Source organism: Malus domestica, chromosome 05 (genome assembly GCF_042453785.1).
Source record: "Malus domestica chromosome 05, GDT2T_hap1".
NCBI lineage: Eukaryota > Viridiplantae > Streptophyta > Magnoliopsida > Rosales > Rosaceae > Malus > Malus domestica.
The window spans coordinates 6,338,486-6,362,007 of NC_091665.1; the positions used below are offsets into that span (position 1 = coordinate 6,338,486).

Here is a 23,522-nt window from a genome sequence, read left to right on the forward strand (position 1 = left end):
ACCAAGGCAATATAAGCCACAAGTCGAGCAACCTCGCAACATGTGATAGTTGAGCATCATTTCAGATTGAGCACCGCCTCATATCGAACATCAGTTCAAGACAACATCTAGTTACTTCGGCCCACACATGGACTGAATTTCAAATCTTCAGCCAAAAGACTTTCTTAACTGAAGACTTGAGGGACTACTGTTTATACCATATTTAGGGCCTCGTATTTAGACATCATATAAATACTCGGGGGACTTAAATGTAATTATGTGATAAAGGAATGGGCAAATATGTAATAAGTGAGGAGTCCTTATTCTATAAAAGGACCCCTCACCCTCACAATTAGAGGAGGCCAATTCTTAAGGCTCCTCACCCCCTCTCAACGCTCTCACTCTCAAAGTTCTCTGTCTCCCTTACTTCTCAGAGAAATATAATACAATCAATGTGGACGTAGCCCAAACCTTGGGGTGAACCACGATACATCTTGTGTTATTTACATTTCATGCAGATTCACAGTCGGATTTACGTTGTTCCAAGACCTCCGGTTTTGTGCATCAACAACTTTTAACATGTATATCATAATATTATTTATCTTCTTCGACTCTATAAACCACTCTCACTCTCCATTGTAGATCAAAAAGCCTAACCAATGAAATTACAAACTCGTTGATTGAGAAAAATTATTTTTGACGAGTAGAACAGGAAATCGATATTTCGAAAGCTTCATCTTGTTCAAAATGTACAGTCATAAGTGGTGAAATTTAAACTTCATTGGTCTCAGATTACAGTCATCGCCTTCTTTCGCAAAGAAATTTTGCCGTTTCACTTTTGTAAGGTTCCCCAAACGTGCAACTTCTACCTTCCTCTATTTGAACCTCTCTAGCAATAAGAAAATCCTGATATGACATGAGTGATTTCGTATCAAGGTACATATAGCACAGAGAAAGAAAAAAAGTCATTTTGAAGTGTACCGGGGGTGTATGGAGAAAATATAGGGTGTGTATATAGAAATGTAAGGTGCGTATGTTGAGAGTGTGAGTATGAGGTTATTATAGAAAAGTATGTTGGAGGTATTAAGAAAAATTTTAATTAAAAAAGTAAATATGAAGTGTATTAAATATGTGAGGTGTATTCAACAATACATGGATATTAATATAACAAGCCTAAAAAAATTCAGCGTGTGAGAGAGATTTGGAGAGGGAAACTCGGGTCAAACGAAACAAGGCGCCTCTTTTCTTTTTGCTTCGCTTCTCTGGAGTTTTATCAACCCGAACAAATAAACAAACAAAAGGAAAAGAAAAGGAAAGAGGAAAAATGGAAGCGGCGATGGGACTGATGCGGCGGATGCCTCCCAAGCACACCGAGACGTCTCTCTCCGCCCTTCTCTCCCTTCTCCCCCAGCACTCATCCGATCTCCTCTCTCAAGTCGATCAGCCTCTCCAGGTTCTGCCCTGTTTGTTTCCCGAGAAAATCCTGTCCAATCCAATCCAATTTTCACTTTCCAGTTTTCTTTCTCTTAGGGTTTCATAACAATCCCAAAAGCAACGGAAACGTTGTTCTGAAAATCGAATTTTAAAGTGACTCTGATGCTATGATTTACCAAAAAGCAGGTTTTGTGCGATATGGAATACGGGAAGGAGTTCATTCTGTGTGAATATAACAGAGATGCAGACTCTTACAGGTAATTCAGTTCCTTGTCAACTTTGATGGGTTCGTGTTAGATTTTTCATATATTATGCTTCAATTGCCACATTTTGGGGGGACATTTTAGAGGTAGCAGATCTGGCTTTGACTTGTGAATCTGGATGTTTGGTATATTTTTATGAATTTAATTTGATTTTTTTTGGGTTTTTATGCAGATTTATTGATGTGATTAGTGAAATGCATGTATAACTATGTAAACCAGTAGTTTAATTTTTTCGTATAATTGTTTCTGTTCTGTGAATTTCAATTGTCTATAGTGTTTTTTTCGTGCTCCTATGTTTCCATGTAGATCACCTTGGTCAAACAAATATCATCCGCCGCTAGAAGACGGCAGCCTCCCATCTTTAGAGCTGAGGAAACTTGAAGTTGAAGCCAACGACATCTTTGCCATTTATCGTGACCAGTGAGGTTCTTTACTTACCTCGTTCTTGCGTTATTCTTTGCAATGGTTTTTCTTTCCGTTATCTAATTTTCAAAACAGAAGAAGCAATACAAGAAGCGAGAATGTGTAGAAAGTATCCTCGTGCAATTTATTTTAGCACAATGATTCAGTTCTTTGTTTCATTCTGAAGATTTAGTACAGCTTGATTGACCGGTAATTTGGTAGGTATTATGAAGGTGGCATTTCATCAGTTTATATGTGGGAGGATGATAACGAAGGTTTTGTAGGCTGCTTTTTAATAAAAAAAGGTCTGTTGCCTGAACTATCTCGAAGCACATAAAATTTATTTTCTGTTATATGCGTATTTGCTGATTTCAATTATTTGTGGGAATTTAGATGGCTCCAAGACAGGGCAAGGTCGGCGAGGTTATCTGCAGGAGGGGGCATGGGATGCTATACATGTGATTGAGGTAAACTCTATATTTCATGGAAGGAACAATGTAGATCTGTAGTGAAGGTGTTCATGCCGTCCTGACACTCCCTCCCCTTTCACACTTACACTAATTGCCATTCTGGAACTTTTTTCTTACATAGGTGGGTCCGGAGGAGGAAGGAACAGCCCATTACCGTTTAACAAGTACTGTAATGCTGTCTTTGACTACAGATAATGAGTCGTCAGGCACATTCAGTTTGTCTGGATCAATTAGACGACAGGTAATCATAATCGATTTTAATTGTGGAAACAATTTTTTAAGAGGTACAAGGAAGTCAGTTTGGAGAGAAATGTTCTCCTTCGTCACCCCTATTTCTTCCTTTTCTTCTCTTTCTAAGAATGTTTAATTTTTCTTTATGCAATGTCTGGAATTTTCAAATTGTGGGCACCTACTATATCCGAATGAGTAATTCATCCATGTGATGTGAACTGTACATGTTTTGATATGAATTGGCATGGTCTAGCATCTAAATTGCTCTCGGAGATCAACATTGAAGTGATAAGCGTGTTTTGAACAGGAGGAGGAGTTCGTATCAGGGAACTATTTCTCTTTTTTTTTTCTTGCAAATACATATCATTTTTTAGCAAGTGAATGTGCTAGTGAACAACTCTTCTGTCTCTTTTGATAAGAGAGGAAGAACTTGATGTGCACCAAGGACAGTGCTGTGTAATCTCTGTGGATCAACTTTAGGTGTATCGTGTTATACTGATGGACCTGATGTGGTTTAAATTAATTAAGCAAAAGATTTGTAGTTTGAATGATCACCCAAAATCTGTTTTTCTATGCTGCCCTGCATGTACTATTTGTATGATATCTTGGGATGGATCAAATACTCCTTTTTGGCATTGTAGATGAATATGCACCTGTCAACTGAAGAAGGCCATCTTTGTAACATGGGAAGAATGATCGAAGAAATGGAGAGCAAGCTGAGAAATTCACTGGATCAGGTACTGTGGTTCCTTACATGCGTATTTTACCATTCTTTGTGCCGCTCTATAGTTCTGATTATAGGATGTTTCAGCAAGTTATTGAACTAAGAGTCATGGCCCAGGCTTAAACTTTAGGCCATCACCTCTGAAACGGCGGAATACCTCTTAAACTCTATCTGTGAAATTTTAAACTTTCATATTTCTGCTATGGCAGGTTTATTTTGGGAAGACGAAAGAGATGGTTTGCACATTACGACCGCCATCTGAAGTAGTGATGAGACTGCCCGACAGCTGATGAGGCATATTCTATAGTCTACCAAAAAGGGAGAATACGAGTAATTCACTAGGAGTCGGTTGTCAAACTTGCTTAACTGGGTGATTGGGGTTTCAGCGTACTTTGTGTGTATGACATTATTTTCTTTTGAAATTTACTTTCATATTGATTTGTTCCGCTTGGCCTTTCTGCCGTTGCACAGCGGAGAAGATGGCTGGTTTGTCAATCGAAAAGGCCTCATGTTTCTTTCATTTGTGTTACTAGTCGGTTATCTACACACAACTACACCAGATCAGACTGTTGTTGGGTGCAATCGATGGAGTTGCAACAACCAAATCAAGGGTTGCCTCTAAGCAAAGAGGTCTCTTGTACGTGTGGTCTAATTTTGGGCCCACAGAAGGAGATGCAAAGTGCGTTGAGTTTCGAAGCATATCAATGCTCTGTGTAACAACGAACTGATTTTTAGGACTTAAAAATAAGAGTGTAAATACAAAATAACAAATAATGAAGAAATAAAAAATGATAAAACCAAATAACAAATGCAAATGGCCTTTTACTATGGTAGTAAAAAGGTGACGTGGATGGGGAAGAAAGGGATGGTTCCCTATGCAAAAAAATATATATATTAAATGATTTTTTTTAGTTTTTTAATATTTAATTAAATTTTTTAAAGAGTTCAGTTTCAAGCCACGTTACTATTTAACGAAAGAATTGACAGAAAACTTACGGAAGATATGAAATTGTAAAAAATTCGTAGATGAGGTATGACATTGAAATTTTTTAAAGATGAGGTATGAAACTGACCTAATAGTTGAGGTAAAAAACACAAAGGAATAACAAATGAAAACCAGCAAAGAAATAATAATTTATCATAGCCACCACCAAAGACATAACAAATGATCATAACCAGCAAAGAGAGATCAATTAATCATAACCAAATGAATGAATTAATTAACGAGTGGAAATTACACGGAATCACTAAAAGCCAATTAAACTTCATCAAAATTAATGTATTTATAAATCCATTAAAATTCCTCAAAATCTCAATCGAATAATCTAAAGAAGCCTCTCGACGAGAAGTAGATTTGCCGGTGAAATCTTTTGGAATGACCCAAAACAACAATGTTTCCGTCCTCGGGATGAGCAGCTCAACGTCGGCGGCACCTGTCTCGGCATGGCAGGACCTGGAAGAGCTTGATAGCTTCCAAAATCGATCTTCTGGATTCTTTTCTTCATACTGCAATATCCGGAATTTTCAAATTGTGGCCGCAAAATTTATATGGATGAGTAATTCATTCATGTGATGGTAATCTGCAAATGTTAAGATATTAAGTGGCATGGTCTACCATGTAAACGGCTGTCAGCGTTTAAGTGGAAAGTGTGTTTCTTACAGGAGGAAGTCATAACTATTTCTCTTGTTTTTTGTTGCAAATACAAATTGAAAGTTACAGCGAACAACACTGTCACTTGATAGTTATCAAGGGAATGACAGTAGTGTGAAATCTCGGTGAATCGAATCAGTTTTTGGACGATTGTGTTTTAATTAAGGACAATATTTGTTGTTTGAATGATCACCCTGCCCTGCATGTAGTATTTGTATCATATCCTGGGCTTGCAGTTAGTTGGTTTGGTCCGTGTCCGTGTCCGCGTTATGTTTTCTTTTTTCAGAAAGAAATAAATGAAGTTTGATGGCCGGAACATTGTCGTCGCTGCAGCAGCTGTTGGTGGTGGTGGTGGTGGTGTTATTAGCGGCGAAAGTGCTCTGCTGATCTGGTTCCTCGTCGGCAGCTCGGTCCTTGCTCTGCTGCTGCTTCAGCTTCAGTGCTGCAATCTAAAAAATCAAAGCCATTAAGCCACTGTGAGTATTTGTTTTTCGCTTGCTTTTCTATCACAATTTCTACCTTCATTTTTTCAGTAACTAAACAAATATATAATTATATATTTATACACCTCATTTTCTAGGAGAAGCTTCTCTTCTTTCAGCTGTTTTTCCTGTTCAGATTTAGAGCCATGCATAAGACACCAAATTCAAATCAGCACTGTCAAAATAACTCTACAAATATTTGCAGCAACATATCAATTGCACCAAATTAATAATCAGTAACATAGAATATATAGATATATATGGCACCAGAAATGTAGTGATCAGACAACTGAGAATATAAGAAAAGTATTAGTGAACAGATATAGTTGATCTTAATTTACTCTTTCCCTCCCCTTCTCCGAAACCACAAAAAAAAATGAAGCAACAAAAATGCAAGTCCCTGCACGAACCTTGAGTTGTAGGGAGGGCATATCCACAGCACACATGGACCGCTCATCAGCACATGTGTAAAGCGGATATGCCCTCAGACAGATTGCAATTGGCAAGAGAATAGAATTAGAACCCCTTCCAATCTCATGAGCTAGAATGCAAATACAAATCTGTACTAGTAATAGTATACCAAAACTGGGCAGTAAAACCCTCTTCAATCTCCACTTTAACAAAGCGTATATCCTGCTAATTAATGTGAACACTCTTCAAAACATAAAACACTTTCTGTTCATAGTTGAAGTTTGATGATGTCAGAGAAAGAATGCATACCGTCTCGATAAGAGCTGTACAGGTTTCCGTCATCAGCTGTGTCTGCATTATCAATAGTACTCAACTCAAGTGAGTTTTTACCTCCAATCTATTAAAATTCCTGTACTTCCAATACACGACGCAAATTATATGAACACTTCACTTATCTGTTACTATTGTGTGTTTATTTCAATGATAGTCGAGTGACTCGAACCCATATTTTCTTTTCTTCATATTCCTAGTTATTTATGACACAGTAATTCCATAAAAAATAACAGAATTTATATTAGTGCACACATACATTAGTCTCTGGAATTACTGGAATTACTGAAATTATCAAATATCAGTGAACTTCTATCGTGAAACACTGATGTTGTTACACTGATGAAATTACAGTTTCATGGATGAATCATATTGTTCACTCAAAAACCTGATGAAACACTGATGAAATCACACTGATGTTGTTCACTCAAAACCTGAAGAAATACCTTGATATATATCATGGAAACAATACAAGTGACCACTAACACAATTGTCCAGAAATTAATACTTTTCACAATATTTACCAACTTCCAAAACTCAAGGACAAAAACATTATTGATCTTCGACGCAATCCCAGCTAGAAAAAGAAACTATATTCCGGCAATAGGTACTTCACTTAATTGAAAGAGCTATTGAAACCAGTCTAAGTGAAACCACACTGCTATATATTAGCTTCTTTTAATTAATTATGGTCTGAGTAGAAAAAGAGTTGCAACCTTTCTTGATCTTGTTCGTCTTAAAACTGCATCCAATTCCTCCTCAAGCTGGGTAAGCTCTGGAATATCTAGATTTTCAATGTCTTGTGCTTCCATATCACTGCAAACACATAATCAGACCCCCGTCATGTGGGTGAAATGCAACGAAGCTTCTATACATGATACTTACCTTTGAATCATTTTCAGAGATTGGTTAGCGCCTGTGCGGAGACCACTCCCTTCGGAATTATTCTTCTGCATCTGAGATTAGCAGAATGTGAGAAGAGACGATACGGTAAATGATAAACCTCTATTCTTATCCAGAGAACATAGGCTCAAAGTATTGCTACTGGTGTTTGTAACTATTTTGACAATGATACAAAACTTGAAGTCCTAACAAATACAGTAAATTGGTTGAACTGTTAGTTCAATAACTTCAATTTTATTTTCTCATGCTGTGTTATTTCAATAACTTCTTTCATGATCAATATGGGTGAGTATCACCGATAACTAAATTGGTTTCTTATAAGCCAACAGCGTATATCAAGCTTACCGTTTCACCGAGCTCGATAACTCGGTGGATTAACATATAGGTGAATTCAATCTACAATTTAACATTTTACGAGTAATTTGAAAGTAATTTTGTGCAGAGTAAAACGTTTGACTAACCTTGTCAGTACCACCAGCATCCTTGGAAGTACCAATTTCCTCATCATTATGTATCTGGTAACGCTCGACAAGCTTTCCAAAACTGAAGTAATGAAGGTCACAAGGAAAAAAAAATACAAACCATAAGCAAGATTATTTTGTGCATTAATTAATATGAAAGAAATAAACCATCAATGATATACTTGCTGTAGAAGAAATAACATTTGTAAGAATATAATTCATATAGAAAATAGATTAAATTGGAAATAGGAGGTAGGGGCCAGACCATTTTAAAAACTAGGGAAAAACTTCCTTTTCTATTTTCTATTGTAAAATAACTCAAAACACGGCTCCTCTCATGTGTCGATTAAGAGTATCTATTACGTGTAAACCGTACAAAGTGAAAATTAGACTTAAGGATAGCATACTCTAATACCATATTAGAATGTGAATATCCAATCTAAATTGGACATACCAAGCGATAATTGGACTTTAAGGATGCCACATTAGAATGTGAATATCCAATCTAAATCAATTGTCCAGAGCACAAAGAGACAAGACCAACACATGTCCATATTCCCTTCTAATTTAGCCATGTTCCAAATGTGTACAAAATTCTAACCTATGGGCCTCGACAGTTGTGTGTGTCCTTGTTAAGAGTATCTCACATTAGAGATAGAAGTTTGGCAAAAGGAGTTTTGGATCTTTTCGCGATTGCCAATTGTATTTTAGATGCTTACACTATAATACTGGCTAAGCACATGTTAGGCTTAACAGAAACACTTGTTCCTAAGTAAGTGAGAATTGTGACATTTTGAAGAATCTCTTGCATTAAGTGCTTAAAAGAACTTGAAGTTTCCATGTATTTCCAATTGGTTTTGCATTGAACATTCATAATCTAACATGGTACGTATTAGAGCTAAAATTAATAGATATCCTTGAATGGAAACATTTGAAACTATAGGGGATAAAAGTAAATTTTTGTGCAAACTACATGGACTAAATGTAGTTTGTCCTCGAAAGGAATGGCAATTTGTCTCCTTTGAGGTTAGATGTTGACCCTCTATGAGTTGCAAGAATCTTTAAAGATCGATTTTGGCTCTATCCGATGATTGGAAAGAGGAAGTGAGTTTCATGACAATATTATGTGTTTGTGTCTTTTCATGCACTTTTTTCCTTCCTTTTTTTTATGGGATGCTTTTTTTGTGTATTTGTTGTGGGCTTATGATCTTATCCAATACTTTATGTAAATAAAAACTCCCGAGGGTTGGAAAGCCAATTAGAAGAGCATATGAAAGGGACAGTTTTTAAGTATTCACTGTTCCATGCATATGGTCTATGGTCTAATATCTAACTGGATGGTCTAAATGTAAGGCGCATATGGTCGTATATGAAAACGACATTTACAATTTTACTCTAAATGTAAGGATCATATAGTCTAATAGCTTTAGATGATAGTGTATTAGATTTTCACTTATACGTCACAGGTTCAAAACTTTCATATTTACCAAATTATTGTAAAGTTACGAACCTTCCTCCCTCTATTTAATAATAATAACAAAAGAAAACTCTGAATGTAAGGCTCATGCCATGACTACTTCGACAACCCTTCTAAACTTTGCAAGGGCTTAGAAGGAGTTTGGCTATTCTTCCACTTTTCTTATTTACATCAGACCATTTTGGCTCGCGTGTGAAGCTAAAGGATCACACATACTCCATGATACCTAATATGCGTTGTCAAGGACCACATGTGCTCCACTCACCTAGTATGTGTTGCACACATGCTTGGCTTGAGTGTAGCCACTGTAATGAGATGTGTGACGTTGTGAAGAATTATCCAGCATAGGGATATGTAAATCCCTTGTCGTCTGGTAAGGATCTATAAGAAGTTGAGATACTCCCCCTATGTCCAAACAAGTTGGCACGTATAAATCTAACAATCTTCATACTTAACATCACTAATCACATTGTCTACGTATTAAGTTTAAAAACTCGCGATCACTAAATGGACGAGGGAACGAGGAGTTGAGTTATTCCTGTATCCGTAGTTTGTTTTGGACTGGTCTTTCACATTCTGGTTTGGTTTTGGAAGCAATGGATAAGTTTCTCGAATCTCGGTCGGTTTTGTTTTACTCGAAGCCAGATGGCAAACAATGAGGTATGACAACCTAGGACTCTTCAGAGTCAGTGGATTATCATGCATACACATATTTCATGCACATATTTTATTAGAATGCATTCAAAACTTATCTATATATTTATTGCATTCATTCTATGAAGTACATACTTGTGACCATCTTAACGTTCCCTAATATGAGTAACAGCTAATTAATTTCACATTTATAACCAGATCATATGTAATAAAACTTCTTTTTTTTTAAATTATAACAACATAATTTTTTTTATAAAAAATAAATTATTAGATGATTTTTTTTTTTTTAACTTTGTCCATAGATTTTGATCTTGGTCCTCTCTTTCCTATATTTAAATATTTATAATGCTACATAAGATTTTTTTGACGTTTATGAACAGATGTACCTTGGCCGCCCTTCATAGAATAGACTACATCTTTCTTCTTTCTGCAGTAAGAGTTCAAGATTTATATTCTTGTAATTAACATGGTCATTAGCCACAGAGTGAGGATATATACAAATATACTACTAATTACTATTTTATTTTTTAGTTTTTGAGTTCAAGATGGTTAACAAACCATGCAAATCGAACGAATAGAATCTTATTAACCCTAAAACGATATCAGATGCATATATGCTCAAGAGTAGACTTTGGCTACTCTGATTAATGATCCTTTCGCTAACTCACGTCATGCAACCAAACAAACTTCATCGATCTCATACATGCTCACGACATGCATGCATAGCAACTTAGACGTTAATCTTTAACTATTACCATACGACTCCTTAATTATGCAGGGAAACTTATCATCTCAACATATCGTGCTATACAATTTTTCAGTGAATTCTTGAAGGAATTCTATCGTGTGATGGAAACACCACTTTACATGTTGATGTGGTGTTACAGATTCACTCACAAATTCACCCGCGTATATGCGTAAAACTATTAAAACATGAGAGTGTACCATAATATCGACATATAATAGCAAGTGTCACTCACAACTTCCATCAGTCAAATGGTAATTATATTGATTAGTCACTATTTTAGTTGCTTATAAAAGCTAGTATTACTTCCTTTTCGACACTTTGCATTCCATATCTCTTTGTTCACAAATTAGATGTGATCAGATAATTTACGAATGGTTGAGGTATGTGATAATCTAGTCGATGGTAAGATAAGGTATGTGATTGTTTCTCCAGTTACGGTGCAATGTTTTATTGTACTACTGAATTCAATAATCAATGAATATGAATCACACATTATTCAGATAAGAACTTGATCAATATAATTCAATGTTTGGCATCTTATGTTGCCAAATGGTTTGTGTGACATCCCACATCGCCCAGGGGAGTGATCCTTAAATGTATATTCACATCCCTACCTAGCACGAGGCCTTTTGGGAGCTCACTGGCTTCGGGTTCCTTAGGAACTTCGAAGTTAAGCGAGAAGGAGGCCAGAGCACTCCTAGGATGGGTGACCCACTGGGAAGTTGCTCGTGAGTTCCCAAAAACAAAACCTTGAGGGAATGGTAGGAACTTCGAAGTTAAGCGAGAAGGAGGCCAGAGCACTCCCAGAATGGGTGACCCACTGGGAAGTTGCTCGTGAGTTCCCAAAAACAAAACCTTGAGGGAATGATAAGCCCAGTGGACAATATCGTGTTACGGTGGTGGAACGGGCCCGGGATGTGGTGGACCCAGGCCGGGATGTGACAAATGGTATCAGAGCCAATCCTTGGCCGGAAGTGTGACGACGAGGATGTCGGGCCCTTAAGGGGGGGTGGATTGTAACATCCCACATCGCCCAGGGAAATGATCCTTAAATGTATATTCCCATCTCTACCTAGCACGAGGCCTTTTGGGAGCTCACTGGCTTCAGGTTCCGTAGGAACTCCGAAGTTAAGCGAGAAGGAGGCCAGGGCACTCCCAGGATAGGTGATCCACTGGGAAGTTGCTCGTGAGTTCCCAAAAACAAAACCCTAAGGGAATGGTAAGCCCAAAGCAGACAATATCGTGCTACAGTGGTGGAGTGGGCCCGAGAAGTGGTATGCCCCGAGCCGGGATGTGACAAATTGGTATCAGAGCCAATCCCTGGCCGAAAATGTGCCGACGAGGACGTCAGGCCCCTAAGGGAGGTGGATTGTGACATCCCACATCGTCCAGGGGAGTGATCCTTAAATGTATATTCTCATCCCTACCTAGCACGAGGCCTTTTGGGAGCTCACTGGCTTCGGGTTATGTAAGAACTTCGAAGTTAAGCGAGAAGGAGGCCAGAGCACTCCCAGGATGGGTGACCCACTGGGAAGTTACTCGTGAGTTCCCAAAAACAAAACCGTGAGGGAATGGTAAGCCCAAAGCGGACAATATCGTGTTACGGTGGTGGAACGGGCCCACCCAGGCCAGGATGGGACAAATAATTGTGACATCCCACATCATCCAGGGGAGTGATCCTTAAATGTATATTCACATCCCTACCTAGCACGAGGTCTTTTGGGAGCTCACTGGTTTCGGGTTCCGTAGGAACTTCGAAGTTAAGCGAGAAGGAGGCCAGAGCACTCCCAGAATGGGTGACCCACTGGGAAGTTGCTCGTGAGTTCCCAAAAACAAAACAGTGAGGGTATGTTAAGCCCAAAGCGGACAATATCGTGTTACGGTGGTGGAACGAGCCCGGGATGTGGTGGACCCGGGCCAGGATGTGACAAATGGTATCCGAGCCAATCCCTGGTCAGAAGTGTGACGACGAGGACGTCGAGCCCCTAAGGGGGTGGATTGTAACATCCCACATCACCCAAGGGAATGATCCTTAAATGTATATTCCCATCTCTACCTAACACGAGGCCTTTTGGGAGCTCACTGGCTTCGGGTTCCGTAGGAACTCCGAAGTTAAGCGAGAATGAGGCCAGAGCACTCCCAAGATGAATGACCCACTGGGAAGTTGCTCGTGAGTTCCCAAAAACAAAACCGTGAGGGAATGATAAGCCCAAAGTGGACAATATCGTGCTACAGTGGTGGAGCGGGCCCAGGAAGTGGTCCGCCCTGGGCAAGGATATGACAGTTTGGTAATGCATTTCACATAAGTAAATATATATCGAACATAAGTTGAGTTATTGTTGTTGTCATTTGGCTCATCAACTACCAAGGTCAAATAAGTTTAGGTTTCCAATTAGTGTTGGGAAAGGAAAAAAGGAATGTGCACTGGTTATTTCCCATAAGATATGGAAAATAGGTTTTCTTTGTAATTCCAATCAGTTCAGGATTAGGACATAGTTAGTTTTCCTCTAAATTTTATATTTGCAAGGAATGTAACCATCGGTCTACGTAGTATAAATAGGTTTGTTGAGGGTTGTTTATTCACATGAGTAGCAGAAAGAATACAAGGGTGTAGAGAGCCAAGAGTGGTAGAGAGATCTAAAGCTTAGTATAAGAGTTTTCAATAAGTTCTTGTAACGGAGTTGTTATTCTCCATAGTGCAGGTGATTTTTAAGAGAAATCACACGAGGAGTAGGAAAAAGTTCGCCGAACCTCACCAAATTTGTTGAGTTTGTGTGTGGCGTGTTTACTTTATTTTTCATATATCGCATAACACCATCTTATAAGTTTCCATAACACCAAAGACTATAGATAAACGATATCAACTAAGAGAGATAAAAATCAACAAATAGTATCGAGAGCTAAGGTTGTAATGTTTTGAGATGGCAGGTGACAAGGCAAGCTCAAGTGATAACTTCACGTTATGGCAGAGGAAGATGAAGAATGTCTTGATTCAACGAGATCTGCAAGACGCTATTCTCAGAATAAAGAATGAGCCAATAGCACTAGGTAGCTTAACCACTAAGCCACCGACTTCTAAATGTCTAACAACTTAACAGATATTACTAACTCAACCACGTTATCCTAAACAATACTGCCACATCTTCAACTCAACATGATGAGTCATCACTAAGCCCCAGTATCCTATCAATAACCCTCCCTCAAAACAAGGCTTGTTTCACAAGACTTCAACTACAAAAACTCAAAAATTACACAACCAATTTAATAAGCATCATTACAAACACAGCAGAAACAAGATTACAAATGAACCACCATTGGAAACTTGGATTTTAAGTCAATATAATTCTCCCAAGTCGCATCTTCTGGAGGATGATTTTGCCATTGAACTAGCACCTCGATTGTAGCTGAATTTCCCTTCTTGACTAACTTCCTTTCCAAAATCCTTACTGGCACATCTTGGAGTATCCCATCATCAGTGAGCAATGGTAATTGAATAGTAGGCTGCACAGTAGGTCCCAAATGTTTCTTAAGGCATGAAACATGAAAAACTGGATGCAATTTAGATGTCTCGGGCAACTTGAGCTTGTATGCCACAGTACCAATATTGGCTAACACTTCAAAAGGGCCATAGAATTTAGGCTATAGCTTATGAAATGGGTGGGCAGCTAAGGACAAATGTTGATAAGAAACCAATCTTAGGTAAACCATATCTCCCACCGAAAAAACTCTCTCAGTTCTATGCTTATTGGCTTGGACAAACATTCTATTCTGAGCAGCTGACAGATTAGCTTTTAAGAAAGAAAGTATTCTGTTTCTCTGAAGCAAGCTCCTGTCAACCATCTCCAATTTTGTAGTACCATCTTTATATACTGGAACCTCAGGACGTGATTACCTATAAACTGCGTCATAAGGACTCATTTTTGTTGCTGAATGATGGGCAGTGTTGTAACTCCATTCTGCCCATGCCCACCAAGTTGCCCATTTCTTAGGTTGTAGACTGCAAAAACACCTAAGATATGTTTCTAAGCATCGATTAACCACTTCAGTTTGATCATCGGTATGTGGATGACAGCCCGAACTAAAACACAGAGATGAACCTTGTGAAGCAAAGAATGCCTTCCAAAACTTACTCATGAAAACCGGATCCCTATCACACACAATTGAAGTTGGCATTCCATGGAGTTTGAAGATGTTTTCCACAAATAATTGTGCCATAAAAGTAGCAGTATATGGATGAGAAAGTGGAAGGAAGTGAGCATACTTCGAAAGCCTATCCACCACCACCCGAATAACAGTTTTTCCTTCGCATTGTGGTAGCCCGATGATGAAGTCCATAGAAATATCAGTCCAGATCCTAGTAGGAATAGGTAATGGTTACAATAAGCCTGCTGGAGCAAGAGTCTCATACTTTTGCTTTTGACAAACTTGACAATTTGCTACCATTTCCTTGATGTCTTTCTTCATGCCATCCCAATGAAAGGTTCTACATATCCTCTTACAAGTTTTTAGAAACCCAACATGACCTGCAATAGGGTTGTAATGATGCTCCTCGAAAACTTTGCATTTCCAAGAACTTGCATAACTTAACACAATTCAATCTTTGTACCTTAAGAACCCATTTTCCACCTTATACCTCAAAGTATGAAGCACTGTAGAATCAGAAGGATATAAAACTTCTTGAATCTTGTTTTTAATCCAAGTATCTTGCTCACTATCTCGTCTCAGATCATCTAACCAACTCAAATAAGGATAGGAAATAGCAGACAAGAACGTACTAGAACTCTGAGAGTGTTCATCAATGGGAATTTTGGAAAATGCATCAGCCACTTGGTTACACAACCCTGCTTATATTGAATTTCATAATCGAACCCCAACAATTTGGAGACCCACCTTTGCTGAAATGGGGTATTTGGTCTATTTTGGAGGAAGAACTTATGGCTATGATGACCTAGTTTGATGATACAGTGTTTGCCAACTAAATATGATTGCCATTTCTTGATGGCATGAAGAATCGCCATCATTTCCCTTTGATATGCTGACAAAGATTGATTCTTCACACTAAGAGCCTTACTAGTAAATGCAATTAGTTTACCTGATTGCTGCAAGACAACTCCAATCCCAAAACCTGATGCATCAGTTTTAATGATGAATGGTTGGGAAAAATTAGGAAGGGCTAAAACCTGAGGAGACAAATAGCTCGTTTAAGTTCATTGAATGCAGTGGTAGCAGCCTTAGACCAATGGAAGTTGTTTTTCTTTGTGAGCACTGTCAATGAACATATTATTCTCCCAAACCGTGGAATGAACTTGCGATTGTAACCAATGAGTCCAAGGAAACCTCTAAGTGTTTTAATGGAAGTGGGGACTGGCCAGTTAGTAAGGGCTTCCAATTTAGAAGGGTCAACTACTACACCTTCTTGAGGGACAATATATCCCAAATATTCCCTTAATAGTCTGACCAAATGCACACTACTTCTTAACAAACAGTGTATTAGGGGTGACAAAGACACTGTCATAATCCTACAATAGAATCTGTAACTCCACAGATTGTACAACAGTTAAGACATTTGGTTGTTGAATAATTCCCTCAGATTGTAACTGAAAAAGAAAAGCTCCTACCGAAGACTTGTTGCTATAGCTTATCCATTTGAAAAATGGAGACATCCTGAATAACCTCAGTAGGTGTTTCAGGACTAGAGAGGCAATAAGTTGAATTTCCTTTTCAAAACTTCATGTACAATTTGTCGAACTCCCAAAGAACTGGGTTAGGCGTTCTTAACCAATGCACCCCCAAAACAATATCACATCCCCCAAGTGGCATAGCATATAAATCAGTAACACACTGATAATCTTGTATCTTCAAAGATGCACCCCCTAAGGATCCCACAGTATTCACTTTTCCCCCATCAGCAATTTTAACACTAAATGAATGAGAAGTGTCCAATTGACCCCTAATCTTTTAACCAAAGATGAATCAATGAAATTATGCAAACTGCCTGAATCAATGAGAATAAACACATAACAACTCTTAATGCTACCAACCACCTTCATGGTTTTAATAGATTTAGGAGTTGGAGTACCAAAAAGTGCACATGATGTGATTTCAGGTTCCAAATTGTCATTCTCAGAATTTTCAACATCACTAGAGGGTTGCAAATCAATAAGCAAGAGTTGTTTCTTCTCACAAGAATGTCCCCTAACATACATTTCTTTAAAATGAAAGCATAAGCCATGTTTTCTGCAATATTCTACTTCCTTTGGCGCTAATCTTCTAACATTTTCAATTCTTGGTTTGTTATCACCCATAGTCACATTAGCAACATTCTGGAAAAGAGTACGAAATGATGAATTACCAGAAGAACGCGAGAAAGGCTTGGATCTTTAAATCTGACAACTTTGCATCTAGCTGTTGAGCATAAGTTGTAGCTTCAAGAAGATTTCTTGACTTCAAAATCTTCACATCGTGCCGCAATTCAGATTTGAGACCCCCAATGAAGAAAGATTTCAAAAGAGAATGATTGATGTCTGATGTTCGATTGGCTAACCTTCTGAATTCCAAAATATAATCTCGCAACGAACCCCTTTGCCGTAATTTCACCAGACTTTCAACCGAATCCTCGAACTCAGATGGCCCAAATTCTTGACAAATAGCCCATTGTGAATTCCTCCCATTTGGGAAAATTAACCAAACAGTTCACCCATTGAAACCACTGAAGGAGTTCATCAAAATGGAAAGAGGTCATCTTCACTTTCTTGAAGTTTTCGTGTTAGGTACTCAAACCCAAGGGAAGAGCCCAACCCAAAAGACTAGCCTGATAGGCGGGAGGACCCCAAGGACTTAAGTACCACTACACCATTTTTGGTGTAGCCGATGTGAGATCATAACATTACACCCCCCTTCGGAAGACCCGACGCCCATGACGGCCCTTACTCTGGTGGCTTTCACTCTTAACAGCGGCGCACCCTCTAGTCGTCCCTTTAAGGTAGCCCTTTCCAGGTCGCCCCCTCCGCAGGTCGAGACCCGACGCCCACGGCAGCCTTTACTCTGATGACTTTCACTCTTAACGGCGGCGCACCCTTTGATTGTCCCGTTAAGGTAGCCCTTTCCAGGTTGCCCCCTTCGCAACGTCAGGAACCTAGGCTCTAAGTTCTCATTTTCAGAAGTATCAGTATCACACAAAGGTTGCACATCAATGAGCAATAATTGTTTCTTCTCACAAGTATGCCCTCTAGAATATTTCTCCTTACAGTGAAAACATAACCCATTTTTTCTACAATATTCCACTTCTTCAGGAGTTATTTCCCTAACATTCTCATATTTCAATTTGTTATCCCCTATATGCACATTACCCACATTCTGTAAAGGAGATCGAATTGCAGAAGTACCAAAAGAATGAGAGAATGACTTAACCTTTAAATCCGAAAGCTTGGCATCAATCTGCTGCGCATAGGCCGTGGCTTTAAGAACATTTCTTGGCTTCAAGATCTTGACATCATGGCGTAATTTAGCTTTAAGACCAAGATTTCAGCAAAGGAGTGATCAGATGTGCGATTTGCCAAACGTCTGAATTCCAGAATATAGTCCCGCAATGTCCCTGATTGCCTCAATTTAGCCAGACTTTCTGCTAAATCTTCAAATTCTGATGGTCCGAACTCTTGACACAAAGCTACTGTGAATTCTGCCTAGGTAGGGTAATTGACTACACAATTCGCCCATTGGAACCACTGAAGGGGTTCGCCTTCCAAATGGAAAGAAGCCATCTTAACTTTCTTAGAATCATCGATGTGGAAAAAATCGTAAGTGTTCGGCCTTCTAAATCCACGACAAGGGTTCATCACCATCACCAAAACAGGGAAAATCCATTTTGATAAATAGGGGACGTTGATGGAAAGATTGCAAATGCAGATCAGGCCGATCGAAATTGGGTGGAAAATTAGGGTTCATACACGGTGGACAATTGGGATCAGAACATGTTGCTTCAGAGGATTCGCCATTCAATCCACTACACTTCATTGATAATGATTGGATTTGCTGCAGAAGCAACTCAATCGCAGCTCAAGATTTCGATCGTAATTCATGGACTTTTTATTTGAATTCGTCGAACAAAGTATCCAGCTTGGAGACGACGCGCGCCTCCATCGGTCGTTTGGAAGTAGCGTGAGGCATACATGAGAAAGATTGAGGAGGATCGACACTAGCTGATACCAATGTTAGGTACTCAAGCCCAAGGGAAGAGCCCAACCCAAAAGACTAGCCTGATAGGTGGGAGGATCCCAAGGACTTAAATACCACTGCACCATTTCTGGTGTAACCGATGTGGGATCATAAATACTGAAGAAATCGAAATAGTGCTCCGTTTTAAAGGTCCACACCAATGGTTCATCCCCGTCGCCGAATCGGGGAAAATCCATCTTAAGAAACGAAGGCCCTTTGATTCGACGAATTGGGAACTAAATCGGAGCGAAAAAAAAATTAGGACCTAGATTGGTATTCATCATTTCTTGAAGAATCGGATCGGAATGGGTGTCTTCTGACGATTGACCGATAGAACCACTACCCTTTGTGGATAAAGATTGCAACTGTTGAAGAATCAACTTGTGGGCTACACGATATTCTTCTCTGGATTCTCTTAATTCATTTCTGGATTCCTTTATTCGTTCTGTAAATCAGCGAACAAAGATTCGAGCTTCCATACACGAGTATCCATGGTTCTTTTGGAAGCAAGGCGAGTCATACACGAGGAAGGATCAAGTAAGATCGAAAGTACTGGCTGATACCAATGATACAACCCAAGCTCTGCATCTCACTCAATGTACAGTAACTGAGTATTTCTTATTGCCATCAACAAATCAACAACCTTCCCTATACAATCTTTCCTAATATAGCACTAGGTAGCTTAACCTCTAAGTCACCAACTCCTAACTATCTAACAACTTAACAGATATTACTAACTCAACCATACTATCCTAAACAATACGACCACATCATCAACTCAACATGCTGAGTCATCACTAAGCCCCAGTATCCTATCAAAAAGAACCATAGATGTGCAGTAGAATAAGTTAGACATAAGGGCGAAGAGCACTATCAAGCTACATCTTGTTGACAATGTGATAGGTCGATGAGGATATGAGCGCTAAAGAAACATGGGAGAAACTTGAGAAATTTTACAAAGGGTAAGACTTTATCCAACAAACTTTTCTTGAAAGATGAACTTCTCAATCTTCGGTTGGAAGAAGGTGGAGATTTGCAATATATATTCCAGAATTATGTTACCAATTTATCAAAGATGGATGTGAAGTATGAAGACGATGATATATAAAACGCTCTTATTGTTGAGATCTATTCCCCTTTCGTTCAAGCACTTCAGAACAACACTTGTGTTCGGTAAGGATTTCTCAAGAGATGTCACACGAGCAGGCAAAGTTCGCCGAACATTGCTAAATTCTGTGTGTTTGAGTGTGGTGTGTTTGCTTTATTGTTCAACGTTTCGCATATCATCATGTCATAAGTTTGCATAACATGGGAGAATATATATCGATAACATGATCGACCAACGGAGATTAATATCAACAATTGTGATGATTTAAAATAGTTTCAAAATATAAAACCCAAATTGATCGATATTTTTGGTTCAATGAGAAAAACTTACATGAATTGAAAATCCTAAAATGTCGATATCTTCAACAATACGACGTTATGTGAAAAACTTAAAATGTGTGACATCATATTATTAAGTATATTATTAATCTAGAACAAAACAATAGTGTTCCTAGAGTATAAGCAAGTTTTTCTCATATTGGAAGCATCTATACTTGCATATATCCACCTAAGTTGGGGAAAAGAGCATCCACTTTTTCCCCGTACAATATTAACAATGAAGACGAAGAAAAAGGAATAATATTAGGCTGTTAGCTAATATATAGTACGCACCGTCACTGCCTTATTAAGTACGTATACAGTACTCATATAACAACTCGGTACTCCCTCATGGCCTTTGAAGAGACAGATGCTCTCTAATTAACAATGAAGACGAAGAAAAAGGAATAATATTAGGCTGTTAGCTAATATATAGTACGCACCGTCACTGTCTTATTAAGTACATATACAGTACTCATATAACAACTCGGTACTCCCTCATGGCCTTTGAAAAGACAGATGCTCTCTAATTAAGGGAAATGGATCTCCGGATCCCTTCCTCCTAATTCATCAAATTAGGAAATCTGTACCGTTAAAATTTGATTAAACAACTACAAATAGAAGCTCATTTCAAAATTATAATAACTTCAGCCGTTGAATATTTACAATGTACCAACACGCAAAACATATTATACAGGTGGCAGTTTCTGCCAACCCAAATTTTATTTAGTATTTTAATTACTTTTGATGATGATCGCGCTTCAATCCGAATACAAATAATTTAGGTACCTCTAAAAGGTGTTCATTCGTTACTTATCAACGGTGGACGATGGATGCAGCAGTGGCTCCAATTAATCTCTTGTATGTTCTACACACACCATAGGGTTGTAGATGCATTTGCTATCAAAAATAATAATAATAATAGTGAAAGCTAAGTCAGTGGGAAATTTAGTCCAATTGCGAGCGTTGGAAAGTGATATGGGTAGGAGAAGTCTGGAAATTCAGAAGTCGAAACCCCGAAAGGACAAAGAATATCGAAAGCTAAAGATATTCATGGGAACGATATTGATATCAACGAGAATACATCCACAGAAAATAAATTAAATAAAATTAATGGATCCATTGATTGGTAAATTTTTAAATTACAAGATGGTAGATAGCAGCCTACCACTGCAAACAGATACATACAACATACAGAAGAAAGAAAAAAATAAATAAAAAAACAAAAAGTAACACAGTAGGGAGCAGTAAGGCGGTGGAAGGAAGAAGAAATTAAGGGGGGCGTACCTCTCGCCGCTACAGAACTCGTAGAGCCTCCCCTTGGGGGAGAAGATGACAAGGCCGACGTCCACCCCGCAGAGCACGGACAGCTCACGTGCCTTCTTTATCAGCCCGGTTCTCCGCTTCGAAAACGTCACTTGCCGCCTGATCTTGTCGTCGATTCGCTTCAGCTGCACCTTCCCTCGCCCCATCACTTGCTGCTCTCGCTTGATCTTAATTTCGCACTCTCTCTCTCTCTCTCTCTCTCTCTCTCTCTCTTGTTTCCCTCTCTAGTTTCCGCCAGCGAAAGGTAAAACCTTAACCATAAGCCTACAAAAAGCAGCACCAGCGAATGCGAAAGAAAACCAAAGAAAAGAAACAAACAAACAAAAAAATGAAAAAGGAAAGAGGGGTTTTTCACTTTTTTACCAAATTTCATGCCTCCGTCTGCTGAATATCGGCTGGATCTCTGGCCGCCACGTGTGCCTTCCTCCCGCGGTTAATCATATATTTTAACAGCTCGATTGATGGCGGTCATCACTGAGCCTAATTTCGAAAACATGGAAAATGTGACCGACCCCGCAGTCTTCTCCTCGATCTATTTACTTCTTGAACTCGGGTGAGTCCACTCGTTTCAACTCAGTAAAGATATTTTGAATGAGGACAGTACTCGATGGGAAGAGAGAGATATAGTGGGAGAAGCAGAGGATAAATACTCTCAAAAATAAATGAGATTGTGCCGTTTCTGTTTATTGGTGAAATTTTTTTTTTTTTTTTTTTGAAAGCTGTTTATTGGTGAAAATAGGAAATGTACCAGGAACCAAAGAGGAAAGTTTTACTTTTGGTGCACACGTCAGCAAGGGAACTGGCAGGTGCTACTTGAGGATGCCAGCAGAGGAAATAGGATAATTTTCAGCGATTTTTCGGAACAAAATAAAGGTATTCTATTAGGACTTCTTCGACCGAAATGTTCAGAATGCCAAAATAGCCATAAAATCGTCTCTAATTAAGGGTCATGTCAAAGGGTTCATGGGCTCTATTGGACAAAAAATAGTCAAGGGGCCAACCAGCCAACCCAAATGAGCCAGCGAGCCGGTCCCAGGGCGGGCTAGAATTCAAAAAACAACAATCAGTTAGCCGTTATTTTTTTTTTTTTTTTTTTGCAATTTTTTAAGCTGCATTTTAAATAGTCTAACATAAGCCAACATGACACGAGAAAGAAATAATCTCAGCTTATTAAGTTTTTTTTACTCTCTGCTTGATGCAGACTAAGATTAGTGTTTTTTTGTATTATTAGTACTAAGATGATGAAAGATAAATTGATTGTCACCTAATTATTCTCAAATTTGAACTTAAAACATTTTATTTACAATAAAAGTTTTTAGTATTTTTTTCAAACTATTCTTAGTCTAATCAATTAACGCCCTTTGTGTTCTATTAATTTTCACTATTTTTTGTTCTTATTTTTTCACTTTGATTCCAAAATTAGGAGTAACTCAAATTTCTTTATTTATTTTCTATTAATAAGAATTACTAAATTAGCAATATCTTGTCTTGATGTTAAGGGTAAGTAGCAGTTCACTTTTGCTTTTGTCCCATCAACTCACGTCCACGGTCCACATATTTTCCATAATTACGTATATCAAATTTTATGGAATTTATCCTGTTTTGGAATTAGCGGTTCTTTGTAATACGTCCCTATCGGTAGGGGTGGAACACCCACTAGATCCTTTTTAGATTCTCTTTTTGAAGATCTTGAAAATTCGTAAATTATGTGCATTTATTATATATCGTACAATCATTTTTTATCAAGTATTATTTATGTTTAATTTTAAATAAAAAAATTTAAAATGATTTATAACCTTACGATGTACGATAAACAGACATGATTCACGAATTTCCAAATTCATATAAAAATGATCTGACGAGGATCCAGATTCGTGGGAACACACCGCCCTTTTTATTTTAGTACAACAATATATTTTACACTAAAATCATCTTTC

The 23,522-nt window shown here is 38.4% G+C and overlaps 2 protein-coding genes and 1 long non-coding RNA gene across 5 annotated transcripts; 2 read left to right on the forward strand and 1 right to left on the reverse strand.

The window, feature by feature from the left end:
* The first annotated feature begins 1,131 nt into the window (after positions 1 to 1,131).
* LOC103443916 (F-actin-capping protein subunit beta) lies at positions 1,132 to 4,023 on the forward strand. The gene is made up of 8 exons (XM_008382819.4): positions 1,132 to 1,432; positions 1,600 to 1,670; positions 1,983 to 2,096; positions 2,301 to 2,383; positions 2,472 to 2,545; positions 2,670 to 2,789; positions 3,421 to 3,516; positions 3,713 to 4,023. The coding sequence occupies exons 1-8, from the start codon at positions 1,304 to 1,306 to the stop codon at positions 3,791 to 3,793; spliced, it is 768 nt and encodes a 255-aa protein (XP_008381041.1). The 5' UTR covers positions 1,132 to 1,303; the 3' UTR covers positions 3,794 to 4,023.
* A 1,050-nt stretch (positions 4,024 to 5,073) lies between these two features.
* Positions 5,074 to 22,202, reverse strand: LOC103443917 (MADS-box transcription factor 14-like). Of its 3 annotated transcripts, none has more exons than XM_070822161.1 (8): positions 21,941 to 22,202; positions 21,547 to 21,849; positions 7,742 to 7,823; positions 7,263 to 7,333; positions 7,094 to 7,193; positions 6,357 to 6,398; positions 5,723 to 5,764; positions 5,074 to 5,603 (listed from the first exon to the last, which is right to left on the reverse strand). In XM_070822161.1, the coding sequence occupies exons 2-8, from the start codon at positions 21,729 to 21,731 to the stop codon at positions 5,391 to 5,393; spliced, it is 735 nt and encodes a 244-aa protein (XP_070678262.1). In that variant the 5' UTR covers positions 21,732 to 21,849; positions 21,941 to 22,202; the 3' UTR covers positions 5,074 to 5,390. The 3 variants fall into 3 exon arrangements, with proteins under 3 accessions (XP_070678262.1, XP_070678261.1, XP_028957757.1); XM_070822160.1 differs by having other exon boundaries at positions 21,949 to 22,097; XM_029101924.2 differs by lacking the exon at positions 21,941 to 22,202 and having other exon boundaries at positions 21,547 to 21,928.
* On the forward strand, positions 6,299 to 7,517 carry LOC139196357 (uncharacterized). Its single transcript, XR_011581182.1, has 2 exons — positions 6,299 to 6,425; positions 7,280 to 7,517. It is a non-coding gene; the product is annotated as an uncharacterized lncRNA (long non-coding RNA).
* Positions 22,203 to 23,522: the final 1,320 nt, after the last annotated feature.

Coding starts and splice junctions, on each gene's coding strand:
- LOC103443917 (XM_070822161.1), bottom strand. CDS start 21,731: ATGGGGCGAGGGAAGGTGCAGCTGAAGCGAATCGACGACAAGATCAGG. Junction 6,399..7,093: donor GACGAACAAGATCAAGAAAG/GTTGCAACTCTT, acceptor TTGATAATGCAG/ACACAGCTGATGACGGAAAC. Junction 5,765..6,356: donor GTACAGCTCTTATCGAGACG/GTATGCATTCTT, acceptor AAATCTGAACAG/GAAAAACAGCTGAAAGAAGA.
- LOC103443916 (XM_008382819.4), top strand. CDS start 1,304: ATGGAAGCGGCGATGGGACTGATGCGGCGGATGCCTCCCAAGCACACC. Junction 2,097..2,300: donor TTTGCCATTTATCGTGACCA/GTGAGGTTCTTT, acceptor GTAATTTGGTAG/GTATTATGAAGGTGGCATTT. Junction 2,384..2,471: donor CTGCTTTTTAATAAAAAAAG/GTCTGTTGCCTG, acceptor GTGGGAATTTAG/ATGGCTCCAAGACAGGGCAA.